This window comes from Panulirus ornatus, chromosome 44, assembly GCF_036320965.1.
Source record: "Panulirus ornatus isolate Po-2019 chromosome 44, ASM3632096v1, whole genome shotgun sequence".
In the NCBI taxonomy this organism is placed as follows: Eukaryota; Metazoa; Arthropoda; class Malacostraca; order Decapoda; family Palinuridae; genus Panulirus; species Panulirus ornatus.
The window spans coordinates 10,095,032-10,112,096 of record NC_092267.1 but is presented as its reverse complement, the minus strand read 5'-3'; the positions used below and the strand labels follow the sequence as shown (position 1 = coordinate 10,112,096).

Sequence of the window (17,065 nt, the reverse complement as noted above, 5' to 3'; positions counted from 1 at the left end):
GGAGGCATCCCAACGGCTCAATCCTTCCACCTGTGACCGACTGGAGCCTTGTTAAGGAGGACGAGAAGCCTCCTGAGGATGAAGGAGTCTCCCGGAAGGAGGAGGAGGAGGAGGAGGAGGAGGAGTGAGGGTATGGTGTGAAGTGGTTAAGGAGAGGGACAGTCTTAGATGTCGATGGGTTAGAAGAAAGATGGCATAAGATTATGATGGAGACTAATAAGAAGGAGGGAGCACATATGAGCCTCAAATAAGGATGGAACATAGAGGGAACTATAGTTAAGCAGCAAAAATAAAATGGATCTAAATGAAGTTAGGGAACATAGATGGAGCAAGGGGAAGGCAAGTCAGGAGGGAAGGCTGGGGTGCGTGGGTCCAGCTAAACGTGAGGAGCGGAGAGCTGGTCCACCACAACACCACAGGGAAACAACCTCCAGTAACCAGACACAACCATGGTATGGGAACCTGCCCCGGGGGCGTAAACACAGTGTCCCACCCAACCCTGTGGCCCCGGGGAGGGAATAAACACTACGTCCCACCCCCATCCAGTGACCCCCAAGGGGGTATAAGCCCTACCCATCGACATCCGGGGCCACAGACACCAGTCACCACCGACCCACACTGGACAGGGACCTCATCTATATACATAATCACACTCATAATGGGAGAAACCCCATTTGTGAAGATAACCTCCCTAAACAGCCTCCCCCATCCATCCCCCATGCACAGTCTTCCAATGTGAGTCAGACGTCCATATCATCAGTCAGGCGACTGATATGGTCATCCTGTCACCTCATAAAGTGACCCAGTCATCCAATACAGCCAACCAGTCATCCCACAGGTCATCCAGACAGCCCAGACTCATCCACTCGTCCTATCATTCTCATCCACCCTCCCCCTTCCCACCTAAAGTCACTTCCACACTCCCCTCTCCCCTCCCCTTACCGTTCATCCCCCTTCACTTACCACTCAATCCCCTCACTTCCACGTCATCCATCCCACCCCCCACATCACCCCCCCCCCCAAGACCAAAACTATTCTACTGCAGACTTGAGGAAGAGGGGGAGGGAGGGGGGGGGGGGTGAAATGTCAGTCTTCCTGCGTGAGTCGAAGGACCCCAGGCCCACAGATGCCATGGAATGAGAGTCCTATAATAGGGCCCCACGTGCTGATGACGGGCCCTAAAATGAGTAAGTAAACAACAAACAAGCAGCTCACAAGCTCACAATAATATCAGAAAATCTATATAAAATTTATAGGCCAAGATTTTTTGTGTAGGCTGCCTTAAGCCCTGCCCACACGAAATATCAAACTGAGGTGATCCAGTGAGGGATTACGAGTGAGGTTAACGTGGATTGTCTGACCACAGACGACACATGAATTTGTTTTTCTAAGTCTTCCCCAAAGAGAGAAATTGGATCTTTAACCCTACAGATACTTTACCTCAGACAGACGAAAATACTACTATTATCATTATTATTATCATTATCATTATTATTATCATCATTATCATTGTCATTATTATTATTACTATCATTATTATTATCATTATTATTATTATTATTGTTATTATTATATTCTGAATCTTCTGGGTTAAATGGTTTATTGGTGTGTATGCCATTACTGTCCACTGTTGGGGGAACATAAAGGCTTCAGAGGAAAGAAAGAGAAAAGTGGATGTGATATGCAAATTTTGTTACGAGAATATAAAAAGATTTATTCAGTTCTTTTTATGACGAATGAGAGGAATTCTCGTCATGGTTCGTGTGGAGACAAATTATGATCCAAGAGTATAATACTGATCCTCAGAGATTTATAAATGCTGTTTTGATTTGAGTATTGTATTACAAAAGTAAGTCTATGTTTATACTGTATCATTCATCGGCTACGCGGTGTATATTGACTGTATAGAGCATACAACCACGCAACCATACACCCATAGCCACACACACACACACACACACCACACACACACACACACTCACACACACACACACACACACACACACACAGCTTGAGCGTCCCTGAACAAGGAATTACCGACTCCATCGTCCACTACGAAGCTGAAATAAAAAAAAATGTAAAACCTTCTGAACACCATAAGATGGAGAGATACTTGAATGGTAATTTAACGCTTGTCTGACAGCATAGGGGTGGGACGCCAGGGTGGGCAGAGGGGTATGGGCGGCATCTGTGGGTGGGTGGAGGTGGGCGACGGCGGTGGGTGGACGGAGGTGGGCAGCAGCTGTGGGTAAGTGAAGGTGGGCGGAAGTGGGCGGAGGTGGGCGGCAGGAGGAGGCCTACCGGCGTCAAACACATGATGGTGTTGCATTAAACCTAGCACAGCCTAGCAGTCTAGCCCAGCCCAGCCCAGCCCAGCCAGTACCACCAAACAAATGAACAGACCAGATCTCGAAGCCCCGACCTCCCCCAGTGAATCTCGGGTTCCCCAGTCCAGTATGAACCCCCCAGTGCACCTAAGATTCCCCCAGTGTACTTTAATTCCCTCTCCCAGTCCCCTTCTAGTACCCAGTACCCATACCTCCGTCCGTCCGTCCCCTCCCCTGGAGTAACCCCAGGTCCAGCCAGTACACCACACGGGGGCTAAGCATCGCCAGGGCTCAGGTAAAAATTTATCCACGTCCCACAAGCCGCTGGACCCGTCTGGCAGGCTAATGAGTTAATATCAAGGCTGGCGAGCCGGTCTGTTGGCCCGTTATCGGTACAACAGAAGCCTCGGCCAACAGAACACTCCACTCTGGCTGCTTAAGGCTACGTCTACCACTATCTCCATCTCCAACCTCCAACACTAGATGTCTGGTGGAGAAGTCTCATCCATCGCCTGTTACAATGACTAATATGTAAACATCAGCTTTTAACTGATTGTGTGAGAGGTTTGCAAATACGACAACGGATGCGCGCCAACCAAAATCTATAAACTTACATTCACCATTAACACGACACTGAACCTGTGCAAATATTGATTAGCATCAAGTTTATGAAGATGTATTCTTTCTCTCTCTCTCTGCTGGTGTACTTTAAATCGCGATCAATTCTCAATCGATTCACTTTCCTTGAAGATCACAACACGTTCAGAGGACGCGACGGATCAATGAACAAGTGTTAAACAGGTATTTGATGACGGTGATCACAACCTGAAGTTATAACGGTGATCACAACCTGAAGTTATGACGTTGATCACAACCTGAAGTTATGACGGTGATCACAACCTGAAGTTAGAGAAGTCAAACAAGGGGTGGGGGGCGGGGGGTGGGGGTGGTGTTTGCAGACGTGGACGACAGCACATGGTGGCCGTGCCCCAGGAGTCGAACCCGGGTTCTAGATCAATCAAGATGGTGAGCTGAGCAACGTGGCCACAATCTCCACCACCGCACCCACAACCTTCCCCGGTGCAGGTGTAAGGTAATTAACGAGGGGGAACTGGGTTTAACGAGGATATCCTCTGTACCAGGGGGTAATTAAAGTATCTGGTTGTTAAAGGCACGAGGTCAGGACCACGACGATGACAACAACATGACAAGCAACAAGCAAGCCTCAACAAGCCAAGGGGGGGGGGGGAGGCATGTCACCTGGCCCCTTTTAATTTACAAATTAACTGAGAGAAATATCAGCACAGGTCCGCCTTACCATCATCAGAAACCTGAAGTCACACACACACACACACACACACACACACACACACACACACACACACATACGTAACGTCACTCCTTCCCCCCCCCCCAAAAAAAACCCCAATTTCCATCAACATCTTTTCCATGACTTATAAGTTTTACACGACTTATAAGTTTGCAGTTTCGTGATTCTTCCTGGCTGATATAATAAGGACCTGATCCCTAATCACTACCAGAAGTCAGGGTTAATGACCAGACCTTAGAATATCATGAAGACGATATTTAACATGAGTATATTAATCATGAATATCCTATTAATCACAGAGAAGGATGGTCATGTCCTTATGAATAATACTATTAATCACCATGAAGGTTAATCTATGATCATCTCCAGTACTTATCATTAAGTCTTTAAGACTTAAATACCCTTCAGACGTGGCACTTCTTTTCACAGGATTCTAAAACAAACAAATGAATCATCTTTTTCAAAACGTACGTTACTTAAAGAATGATACAACGAAGTCTATTCCATAAAAAGAAACATGAATCAATTCCTTCATAAAGGATCAGATTATGAATTCATGGCATCTCACACCACGTGAGTTGTGAGATGGATCACTTAGTGAATCTGGTGTTGGGTCACGTGTGTGGTAACTTTATGTCGTCTCCACCATCGTAACACGTTTCCCGCCACAGGACCTGTAGCGCCACGATATTTTCTTTCTACATTTCCCAGAGCTCCTCCGTTCCCACTGTACGGTGTTGTTGGCACCCCTCACAAGTCGTTAACGACCCCAACTTACTACATCTGTTATCGTAATTACCCGGCGCTGCTAATTGTGAGGGTAATTAGCCTGACACTCGATCAGACTTGTTGATGATATCAGTTTTAAGGTGGCCATATAAACTCCAGGTGCACTGGTTGCCTTGCTACTGGCTGGAGCCTGGAATACGGGACTGGTTGGGATCTGGAAAAGATAACTCTTGGTTTGGCGAGAGAACTGGTTAGCGTCTGGAAAACTGTAGGTCGAGGTTTTGGAAGAGAAGCTGATCAGGTCTAGAATGAAAGCTGGTCGTGGTCTACAAAGGGGAATCTCGCTGGAGCCTGGAAAATGGACGCTCTTCGGCTCTGGAAGGTAGTAGACTGGTCTTCGGGTGGAACAAAGGGAAGGGACGAGTCTGGTCGAAGTCCTTCTGTGCGCTGGGAGTTCGCTGTGATCCAGGACTGGTCGAATCTCTCTCTCTCTCTCTCTCTCTCTCTCTCTCTCTCTCTCTCTCTCTCTCTCTCTCTCTCTCTCTCTCTCTCTCCCTGGAGTACACATCTGCTCCCTGCAGCAATCCGGGAGAGCCAGATGCTACGGGTGGCAAATAATGAGGTTAAACTACAGTATTACTTAGCGTATTACTCCTCTAACGACCTGCCCAACGAGATCTTAGGATGAACGGGGTCACGCTGCGAGGACTGAGGTCATCTTAACGACCCATCAGACTTCAACTAACGACTCATCTCACATTCATACTCACTTTAATGTCACTTTAAACTTGATGCAGGAGTCGGCCCACAACCTTAACTCACCGGCCAACATAGCATTCGCTTACGCCGATACAAATGACATCAAGTCGGGGCTGGACGGGCGGATTTATCATCCTTTTACAAGTCATTATCGCCCATCTGCGACGACGCAGAACCCAGGGACAGCCTCTGGTAGATAAGATCGTAGCTGGCTCTTCGCTGGCCTGGTAGAGATGGTATCAGGAAGACGACGCATGGAAGCCACACTTCCACAGCCGATAATACCATCAGTACCAGGTTGAAACGGACGCATCCACCCTCCGGATAAACGATCCACTCCGGATAAACGAGGCATGCAGGATAAACGAGCACGTTAGATCTTCCGGATAAACGATCCACTCCGGATAGACGATCCGTTGCCTTGTTAACGAGCCGGGGTGAGGGAGGGATTTGTGGGGATCAGGGAGTCCGCTGTGAAGGGCCTCCCTCCCTCCCTGGACGATGATCAGGGAGGGTAGGACGGAGACGAAGGAAGTGGAGGGAAGAAGCGGGAAGGAGGAGGAGGGAAGGTGCGTTGTTTGGGAAGAGATTTTGGGGAGAAAAGATGGGTTGGGGTGAGGAAGAGGAGATGAATGGGAGGGGAGAAGGACAGGCTGGCACAAGAGGGGAGAAGGGGAGAGTATGGGGGGAGGATAAATGAGTGGAAGACGGAAGGGAGTGAGGGTGGGAGAGGTTAGTCTTGGTGATGGAGAGTGTGAGAGGCTGGTAACATGAGAGAGAGAGAGAGAGAGAGAGAGAGAGAGAGAGAGAGAGAGAGAGAGAGAGAGAGAGAGAGAGAGAGAGAGAGCCTGGCATCAGTAAGGGACAGAAGAGGGGAGAAACAGCCAAGATGTCTGAGGTGTGAGCCAATAACTTAAGGATCTTCGTCTTAATCGTAAATTTAATTGCTTTTCTAATTACGTTGCCTCATTAGCATTAATGAGCTACGATCTCTCTCTCTCTCTCTCTCTCTCTCTCTCTCTCTCTCTCTCTCTCTCTCTCTCTCTCTCTCTCTCTCTCTCTCTCTCGATGGCTGGAGTGACCTGGGTATTCCAATGGGTTTCCCAAATAAGGTGTTTGTGACCAGTTAATTAATCAGTGAGGTGGAATACGGTCGTAAAATGAAACACTCACAAAAAGTCGTTTAAAACCTCAAAAGAAACTCGCTTGAAAAAAAAAAAACACGACCAGATCGACCAACATCCAACACGACCAGATCGACCAACATCCAACACGACCAGATCGACCACACGACCAGATCGACCAACATCCTACACGACCAGATCGACCACACGACCAGATCGACCAACATCCTACACGACCAGATTAGGAAAGTTCTTGAAATATAATATTCCAAACGTGTGTTAGGTTCCAAGTTTCATATATACAAGTATCGACCTAACATAATGTCGTCTTCGAACGTGGCAAAATTCTGGAAACAGAATCCAGACACCGGGTCGAAATTCCCCCGACGCAAGCCGGTACGAGAACAGCATTAGAGAAAATGGGTTGCGGGTCGTGGTCTCCGAGAAGTGAGAGTAACGATTATTATCTGGTGATGATTTAATGAGCAGTTGATCCTTAAATACATAATTCCCGGAGGATCTGCGACCACAGCACCGTCTCTTTACCGTGGGAACATCACTCTTACAGCGATCCCGGGGACGGCCTTACGACAGCAGCGTCGCTAGATTACGACAAACTTGTATCACTACGACGAACGATTGTATTACTACGACGGACCATTGTATCACTACGACGGACCATTGTATTACTACGACGGACCATTGTATTACTACGACGGACCATTGTATCACTACGACGGACCATTGTATTACTACGACGGACCACTGTATTACTACGACGGACCATTGTATTACTACGACGGACCATTGTATCACTACGACGGACCATTGTATTACTACGACGGACCATTGTATCACTACGACGGACCATTGTATGATTACAGTGCATACAAGACCACTCCATTTCCCTTTCACCCGAGATGGCCATGATTGGAGCATATTTGACAATGCCATTTCAGTCACTATAAATATATCTATCTATCTATCTATCTATCTATCTATCTATATATATATATATATATATATATATATATATATATATGAGAGAGAGAGAGAGAGACGTGTTGAGGTTTCAACAGTAATCAACCTCAGACAAATGGACAGCGTCAGGTGCGAGGTTTGAGCTGCCGAGTGGAGGGCGTCGCGCCGGCAGCCGTCGCGCAAGACTGGGTACCTGGGGGCGGGCCCCTGAGACGACCTGGGGCACCGCCAGCCAGTGAAAATTATTATCATTATGGCTTCACAGGCAGGAACCGGGGGGGGGGTGGGGGGGGAGGCCGCCGGCAGCGGGCACGTCGAAGGCGAACTCCCTTCTGATAACTGTACCGCCGCTTCGTACGTCCGTCAACTGTGTTCATTGTACTGTTTACACGTCTGGCAGCGGGACCACTACCGTAGTATGGGAAAAAGTTATCGTACTGCCTCAAGGCGTGTGGAAAGCTTGAAACAGATGCTGTTTGCCTGGCAGGGAAAGCGACGTCATAAGAACGAAAATACTAAGTAAAAATATTTGTTAATCAGCCAAAAGAACGAAAATGGCCTTAACCATAAAGCTAATTATGAACTAAATGAACAAAAATGTGGATGAAGAAGCTAATTGTGTGCCAAAGTGACCAAAATTCCTAGTCAAAAATTATAAACCTAAAGAAGAAAAACATGAAGAAAAAAAACTAAGCCAAAAGAAAAAATAAATATATACATAAAAAAAAACACTATTTATCACAGACAAAAAATGTTCAACGTAAAAAACTTTTGAAAATCAAAAGATCAAAAAATTGTTGATACAAAGTTACTCAACTTGACCAGAAGAACAACCCAATGTTTCTCAACTCAGACGAAAATAAAAGACGAGACACTGACTCACAACCCGTCATACTTGTGATCACAACCCGTCATACTTGTGATCACAACCCGTCATACTTGTGATCACAACCCGTCATACTTGTGATCACAACCCGTCATACTTGTGATCACAACCCGTCATACTTGTGATCACAACCCGTCATACTTGTGATCACAACCCGTCATACTTGTGATCACAACCCGTCATACTTGTGATCACAACCCGTCATACTTGTGATCACAACCCGTCATGCTTGTGATCACAACCCGTCATGCTTGTGATCCACTTCCACCATCATTCCTCCACACGTTACGCCATATCTCAAGATCCACATAAAAACAATTCTGGTCTTCATTTATCCATCCAGGTTATTGTGGTGTTGGGTAAACACAGTAAATATTTGTCCACAAGGTTAACAACCCATTGGACAAACGATGACGTCAGGAACACGCTAATTGGCCAGGCTTTTCCGCCAATTAACTTGCTCTTCCAGTCTGCAGTAATTGTAAGTCCCGCTGACTTATATACTCATAAAATCTCACAAGAACACTTCTCACAAGAAGGAGACGGGACAATTTAATACATGACCAGGCTGTCTGCTGCGTATTGGTCAAAAATAATAACGTAGAGAAAACGTAGCGAGGGTAGACTAAAGGAAAATGACTGTCAACTGACACTAGGAGGGTAGTGTTACACACAGTATCCAGGTGACGGAAGGTGACGGGTAATTAAGGGTGACGGAAGGTGGTGTGGGGGGAGGTCTGTGTCCCACCCTGGCCAGGACTAACCCTTAAATCCCTTCCCCTCCCCCTCCCCCTCCCCCCTCCTCCCCCAGCTCCTACCTTCGTTCTTCAGGGTGAGGGGTGGGGGGGTCCAGGGGGGGGAGGGGGGTTTAAGCACGTAAAAACGGATAACCGAACTCGAAGGCCACACACACACACACACACACACACACACACACACACCTATACAAATATCCTTTCCACTCCTTCACTCACTCTCTCCAGCATCCCTAAATCCTACAGGATACTCACACCACCACACAATCCCCCACACATTCCCTCAGGCAACACTCCTGCGTCACTCTACGTCATAGTCAAATGTAGAACAGGACTACCACCGTGGCTAGAGTTAGTAAGCAAACACTTTACGAAAAAAAATAGAAAAAAGGGTCCGTTCCCCTTCCTCCCGACCACAGAAGAGTCCTACACAATCCCTACGACCCTGACCAGCCTAACTAGGGAGGGCCAGAGCGGACACTGAACACTACACGAAAAAAAAACAGATCCCTCAACACATTCTCTTTTTTTCTCTCTCTCTCCTTCAACTTCATCGAGTTACCAAACACTTTTGTGTTCTTACATTCCCTCCTCCTCCTCCTCCTCCTCCTCCTCCTCCTCCTCCTCCTCCTCCGACCTCACTACTGGCAGTGTGTTGACAACGACACGAGATACATTGAGAGCGTGACAGAACAACGACACCGGTACACCAAGTTTGTTCAAGGCATCGTGAGTGTGTGGTGTGGGTCGGACACTCTCATAAAAAGATTTGGAAAACACACACACACATACACACACACACACATACACATACACACACACACACACACACACACACACATACACACACACACACACACATACACACACACACGTTGAGCCTCCCTCAAAGGTGTATATACAGCTTAGACTGGTACATCAGAGAGAGAGAGAGAGAGAGAGAGAGAGAGAGAGAGAGAGAGAGAGAGAGAGAGAGAGAGAGAGACCCCGCACATCCTGAGGCTTATAAACACAAACTCTTCGGTAAATTAGTCACCAAATTTGTGGGTACGAAGGTAATTCTCCACCCACGACCGGTTCTTTATGCTTGAAAAATATTGAGTTTCACATCGATCCCTCAGGATGCTCTCACACGGTTCCTCTGGAGGCCTTGCCTGGGGTAATTTGCATATAAACAAGCACGCAAGGGCTCAGCACTAGCAGAGAGAGAGAGAGAGAGAGAGAGAGAGAGAGAGAGAGAGAGAGAGAGAGAGAGAGAGAGAGTATGCATAAAACAAGTCCCAAAATCACCCACATTAAGAGAAAACGGGAGAAAGCTAAAGCTTCAAAAAAAAAAGAGAGGAGAGAGAGAGAGAGAGAGAGAGAGAGAGAGAGAGAGAGAGAGAGAGAGAGAGAGAGAGAGAGAGAGAGTGTCAGAGGTCAAGCTGAGTGAGACCAGAGCAGGGACCCACCACAGTGAAGCTGCTGGCCACATAATGATGACACCGTACAGCAGCAGGAGCCAGCTGGCTACATGACCAACAGGCGCAGCCAACATACCAACGTGAGACACAAGACCTGGAGGTGAGCCACGACCTGGAAGACACTTCAGAAGACCTGCAAGTTGACCTGGAGACTATAAGGTCTGGGGGTTGAGAGACGACCTGGAAGACGGAACTGGAGTAAAATCAAGTACCTGGAGATGAGAGAGCAGACCTGGAGGAGGTAGAAGACCTGGAGGTCAGAGAAGACCTGGAAGAAACTCATGACCTGGAAGTGACAGAACCTACAAAACTGACCTGGAGTGATAAAAGGACCTGGACGGAAAAAAAAAAACTGGCTGACTTTGAGCAATGCGGAGACATAAAATGACCTGGTTATGAGATGACAGGACCTGGAAAACACATGTGGCCCAGGAGACGAGAGAGATGACCTGGAAGATGGAACTGAAACTTAAGAGACGAACCTGGAGATGACAGAACACTTGGAGGAGAAGACACATGACCTGGAAGTAAGGTAGAAGGACCTGCGCAAGGCGCGGCAAGGACCTGTGCAAGGCGTGGCACTGACCTGTTCTGGTTTGAGGCCAGGAGGCACCCACGTGTACTCTTCCAAGGCGCAGCCGGAGTCATCGTCGCTCTGGCTATGTCTCTGGGGGTCGGTGATGAGCCCGCCCACGCCCGCGAAGACCCCGCCCACGACGCCCACGCCCGGGGGCTTCTTGGTGGGCGTCTCCTGCTGCGTCTGCGGCAGGGGCGGGCTGTGGGCATGCGGCAGGTCTGGGAGAGGCCCTGGTGCGGCCATCTCGCCACCACAATGCTCCTCCCGCGGGCACTTACAATTGCGGCATACTTTTCTGTAAGAGAGAGAAACACACTTATACTTTTTTTGCTCACATGGGCGCTACATAGTTACAGGGAGCTACAGGAGAGTGAGGAAGTTACAGACAAGAGGGAGTTGCGGTAGATACAGTTACAGAGAGAGAGAGAGAGAGAGAGAGAGAGAGAGAGAGAGAGAGAGAGAGAGAAAGAGAGAGAGAGAGAGAGAGAGAGAGAGAGAGAGAGAGAGAGAGAGAGAGAGAGAGAGAGAGAAAGGAGTGGGGTTCATGAGGCAATTCTATACGATTATTAAAGCGAATACCAGATTATTAATCACTCCATAACTAGTTGTGACTAAGGATCATCACAGGTAATTACAATATCAACAAGTAATTATCACATAAAGCAAAGATTATCAATACTTAATTTCGCCACAATGATGGCGTAGCGTCATAACGTAAACAATAAGGTCATCAGAAGAGATAATAAGCCGTTAATCACAACAGACAGCAGACAGGTGAGGTGTTAATCACTGATTAATCTTAAGACTTTATATCATATCATATCGATCTAGCGCGTCAGGTTTGAAGCGCATCCAAAATATATAAGACTGGACGCAGATGGTGACACTTCTCAAAGTATTTTTGCTTTTTTGAATCGAATTATGACATGTTTTCTGACGTCATTCGTTATTGTAAACGAAAGAGTTGAGGTTAGTCGAATGCGCTGATGTCATTCGCCAAAAGTTAACGAAACAGATGAAGTAAGATGGTCCACAGGAAACGTTCAGTGGTGTTCACGATGAAATTAAACACTTACACAACCAGTAGAGAGGTGGTGCAACCAAACATGTCTTCCCTGGTCCAACCAAACATGTACTCCCTGGCCCAACCAAACATGTCCTCCCTGGTCCAACCAAATATGTCCTCCCTGGCCCAACCAAACATGTCCTCCCTGGTCCAACCAAACATGTCCTCCCTGGTCCTACCAAACATGTACTCCCTGGTCCAACCAAACATGTACTCCCAGGCCCAACCAAACATGTCCTCCCTGGTCCTACCAAACATGTACTCCCTGGTCCAACCAAACATGTACTCCCTGGCCCAACCAAACATGTCCTCCCTGGTCCAACCAAATATGTCCTCCCTGGCCCAACCAAACATGTCCTCCCTGGTCCAACCAAACATGTACTCCCTGGTCCAACCAAACATGTACTCCCTGGTCCAACCAAACATGTACTCCCTGGAATGTAAGTTGTAAATGAGTAATACTGGAAAGTCTGGAAAGATACGAGTTCTCATCTTCAATTGTGAATCACTCAGAGATGTTCACGACACCATAGAACGACGGTACGACCCTTGATCACGACGGTACGACCCTTGATCACGACGGTACGACCCTTGATCACGACGGTACGACCCTTGATCACGACGGTACGACCCTTGATCACGACGGTACGACCCTTGAGCACGACGGTACGACCCTTGAGCACGACGGTACGACCCTTGAGCACGACGGTACGACCCTTGATCACGACGGTACGACCCTTGAGTATGATAACCTGGCCATACCATCAATGCGCTGAGCAGTGAAATCATATGGAATCAATAATAGCCGGACTGGATAAGACAAGATCAAATTCTTTACATTAACTGTTTAAAGCCACATCATAGCTTCACACACACACACACACACACAAAGACTTCTAAAATGAATACGAGTCAAGGTAAGTATAAGTGGTGCCATGAACTGTAATTCTAAAGTCGGGACAGTCTTGGTCCAGACTTGACTTGATCCAGCAGAGTCTTGGTCCAGAACAGACCTGATCCAGACGGTCCGCAATCATAGCTGGGAACCAAGGTATTGTACACTCTCGTAATGTTCTCGTAATATGTATATTTTGGGGGGAACACAGAAGAAATTCTCAGAGTACTGCAAATTCGGTTAACAAAGTTACTGAGCCATCAGATCCGTTGAACTTCTACACATTCCTTTGTATTTAGCGTCATAGTTTCGACGAATCTTGGATGAATGCCTTGAATTTCATCTAAGATACTTTATGATTAATATTCTATGCCCATACAGATATGAAGCTAATCATTTAACTCACTTAAAAGTACTCCAAAGCTCTTCATTAAACACATAATCGTGGGTACATTCGTTAAACTCACTACTCGAACCCTAGAGACCTTCATTAATCATAAGGACTCTACTCGTTACACTCGCTCTAAGAATCTCAAAGCCTTTCATTAGATATTCATACAGCCATGAATTCAATCGTTGAACTCGCTCCATGAAGCTTGCAGCCACTCACTGAAATTTTAACCCAAACGTTTATTTAAACTCAGTAAAATAAACTTACTAAAATATGAAGTCAAAGCCCTGGTCTGTAAACACACACCTGGATGGTTTAGCATCCATGAAGCTGTCCTCTCTCTCTCTCTCTCTCTCTCTCTCTCTCTCTCTCTCTCTCTCTCTCTCTCTCTCTCTCCTCAGGCACCAGAACCTGCCCACGGGAGGTTCGCCAGCTGGGGGGTACCAAGTGGTGATGGTGTTGGAGAGACCTGAGACTTCACCAGGTGTTGGAGGGACCTAAGATTTCACCATATGTTGGAGAGACCAGAGACCTCACCAGATGTTGGAGAGACCAGAGGCCACACCAGATGTTGGAGAGACCAGAGACCTCACCAGATGTTGGAGTGACCAGAGACCTCACCAGATGTTGGAGGGATGTCGGACGTTACAGCCAGCCAGCCCCCCCCCCCATCATTACTCTTAATACAAGTAATGAACCTCACTCAATTGTCTCTCTGCGTGTCAGCGGGGTTGCTTCCTTCTAAGCTGGTGGGGAGGACCAGGAATCCTTTCCTCTGATGCGTCCTCCGTCTGTCTGCACCTGTCTGTCTGTCTGTACCTGTCTGTCAGTCCGTCTCTCCGTCTGTCTGTACCTGTCTGTCTGTCTGTCTCTCCGTCTGTCTGCTCCTAGGCAAGGAGCCAGGCACCAATATCAAACAATTATACGCCAGGAAGCAGACGAAGACACATCTCTACCACGACAAACCAACAGAAGTCTTAACAAACTCGTCTTCCACACTTCCGTAAACCCACATCTATACACACATCACTCTGTAACGCTAAGCTGTTCGCGCCAGCATATTGCATAACCACAAGACCGTTGCCTGGAAGATAATTAATGCCATTTTCAGCACGGAAGAGTCCTAAAGGGCTGGACCACGCATGTCATTATAGCCACTAAAAGTAAGTAGAGAAATTCTTAAGTACTTAAGTACTTGCATGTCTTTCATTTTTCTTCCAGTACATGAATTAGCCATGCATGATTATTCTCTTCCTAGTTATTACATATTATTAAACTTGATTTTAACGATAAACTTGGTAACAATCGAGATTTTGTCATAAGAAACTGAAATTTTATGAAACAGATTCATAAACAACAAAACAATTAAGATGTATATAACATGTCAACAAATGAATAGTAACATCAGGAGCTGCCAACGTTAAGAAGGCTTAGTCTTCCTCACTAAATACCGTGGCCATGAACCTTAACGACATACAGAAACTGGGCATAGCACTAATTACACGCTAGTGTCAGATGGCGAACAGCTGCAGAACATAAGATGGCGGCTAGCGACGCTCCTGCCCTACACAGTACAACGGAAATATATCAGAAAACTCGAGGCTGTCAAATTCCTTTTGGGGGTTACCAACCACAACCCGGGATACAGGTACTGTTACTTTACATCGCATCTGACTACTTAAGAGTTTGAAGGAAGCATTATATGGAAGACCTGAGTAACCAGAAGCTTTATGTTATGAGCAAAACTTTAACACTTATAAAACATCACTTGAGACCTCAACTTCCATCTTCACTTATAAAACATCACCTGAGACCTCAACTCCTACTTAGACTTATAAAACATCACCTGAGACTTCAGCTTCTACTTACAGTTATAAAACATGACTTGAGACATCATCTTCTATCTACACTCATACCTCAATTTATCTACAACATGGAACCTAAACATTAACTAACATCTAACCCCACATTATGTACACTCGGGTGTAACATCTAACCACCAACATTAACCTGACAACTGTTGCCAAATACTAGCAAATACATCACCGTCTCTTTAGCTCCCCAAAGACGAAGCTAAATCCAAGAAAGAATATATCTTGCCACCTTACTGATCCCGCTCTTAACTCCATTCCCACTGTCTAGATCACAACCACAACTGTATTAAACCATCAAGAACAAAACGCGGTCAGGCATGGCATACCTAACGCGAGCGTCCACCGTCCACGGTATCTTTTTTTTCTATAAGCGTATTTCACGCTGGATTCCTATCTTCGACCGCGTCGAAATCTCCAAGACTCGTCTCTGCGCCTTCCCGTGGATTATGTGGAGTATACTCCAGCTGAGTGAGACGAGCGCTTCCTTCCTTCACTCTCATCTGGTCTCACCCGTCATTCAATGAAATATATATATATATATATATATATATATATATATATATATATATATATATATATATATATATATATATATATATATATATATTCCATGAACAGATTTATACTGGTATTTTCGCTATTAAACATAACAAAAGTTTATATATTCTCTCTCTCTCTCTCTCTCTCTCTCTCTCTCTCTCTCTCTATATATATATATATATATATATATATATATATATATATATATATATATATATATATATATATATGTGTGTGTGTGTGTGTGTGTGTGTGTGTGTGTGTGCTACAACAATATACATTATAAGACTTACATTCAAAAGCTAACATGTCTTCACAATATACAGACATCCACACACCAGGAACCTGTTCCTGGATAAAGTAAACCATTATGTGAACCGCGGGGAGGAATATTCCCTAGCCGTGTGAAGCCTGACGTACGAATTAAAGATAAGAATAAACAGAATAAAATTTATACGAGTCCAAGTCTCGCCCTTGAGATATGATGAAGAACATATGAATGAGGAGAAATTATTTCCTTCAAAGAGCGATAAGATTCACTGTATTTCAATTTGATGAACGTGATTCTGTTCACCCCTGCCTTGAAACAGTCTACTGAACATTCTCTTATGAGACACAAGAAAATAAAATCTGCTTTGTGAGTGAAATTATTATAATTACCTCACCTCATGTGACCATGCTTACCAGGCTCCCTCACTGACCAGGTCTACCCTCACACCGTACACTCCTCACACATCCACACTCACAAAAATTCACTAAAAGAAAAAGTAAATCTTTCCCGTTTATGAAAAAAATAATCAATTCATGAACTATCCAATTTTTAAAATCAAACGATTTTTATCTTTCGGTAACTTTATCTTTTTAATCAAGTGTAACTACCAATTTCTGAGCAATGAAAAGGATGAGACGACCCAAAATAAAAAGTCCATTTCCAAGCTGACATGGTGAAGGCAGAGGAGAGTTTGTTCATTATTAACCAGGAAAAAATAAATCGTCTTTCCTTCAAGCCAAGATTGGCACAGAGGTTATTGTAGTTCTCTACCATCTACATCACTTCCAAACTTATATCAGGGAGTGTAAGGCTTAATCTAAGCTCTATAGCAAGAATCTATAAAAGCCTTCACCGTGGCTAAGCTGTACATTAAAGGCTTTTTAAGAACCCTTAAAGTCTGGGAAAAAGAAGATCCACAATGACCTCAATCATCGTAATCGACTTTTAAAAGTTCCTCTAAAAGGCCCCAGATGACGGCTGTAGGACCTGACCCGGAGCTTCCATCTACCGTGAGGGCTCTTCCCCCCCCCCTCGTATCCTGCCGTACACAACTCCTGCGTGTCCTACGTCAGGATTTAGCGGCACTTAAAAACACC

The 17,065-nt window shown here is 45.8% G+C and overlaps 1 protein-coding gene across 6 annotated transcripts in view; it reads right to left on the bottom strand.

Moving 5' to 3' along the window:
- LOC139762727 (uncharacterized) overlaps positions 1-17,065 on the bottom strand; it is a 664,138-nt gene that overhangs the window by 131,212 nt on the left and 515,861 nt on the right. For all 6 annotated transcript variants that reach the window (XM_071687768.1, XM_071687767.1, XM_071687769.1 and 3 more), the window contains one exon: positions 10,941-11,226. In XM_071687768.1, the coding sequence (XP_071543869.1) occupies positions 10,941-11,226 (286 nt within the window). The remainder of the gene's footprint in view (positions 1-10,940; positions 11,227-17,065) is intronic.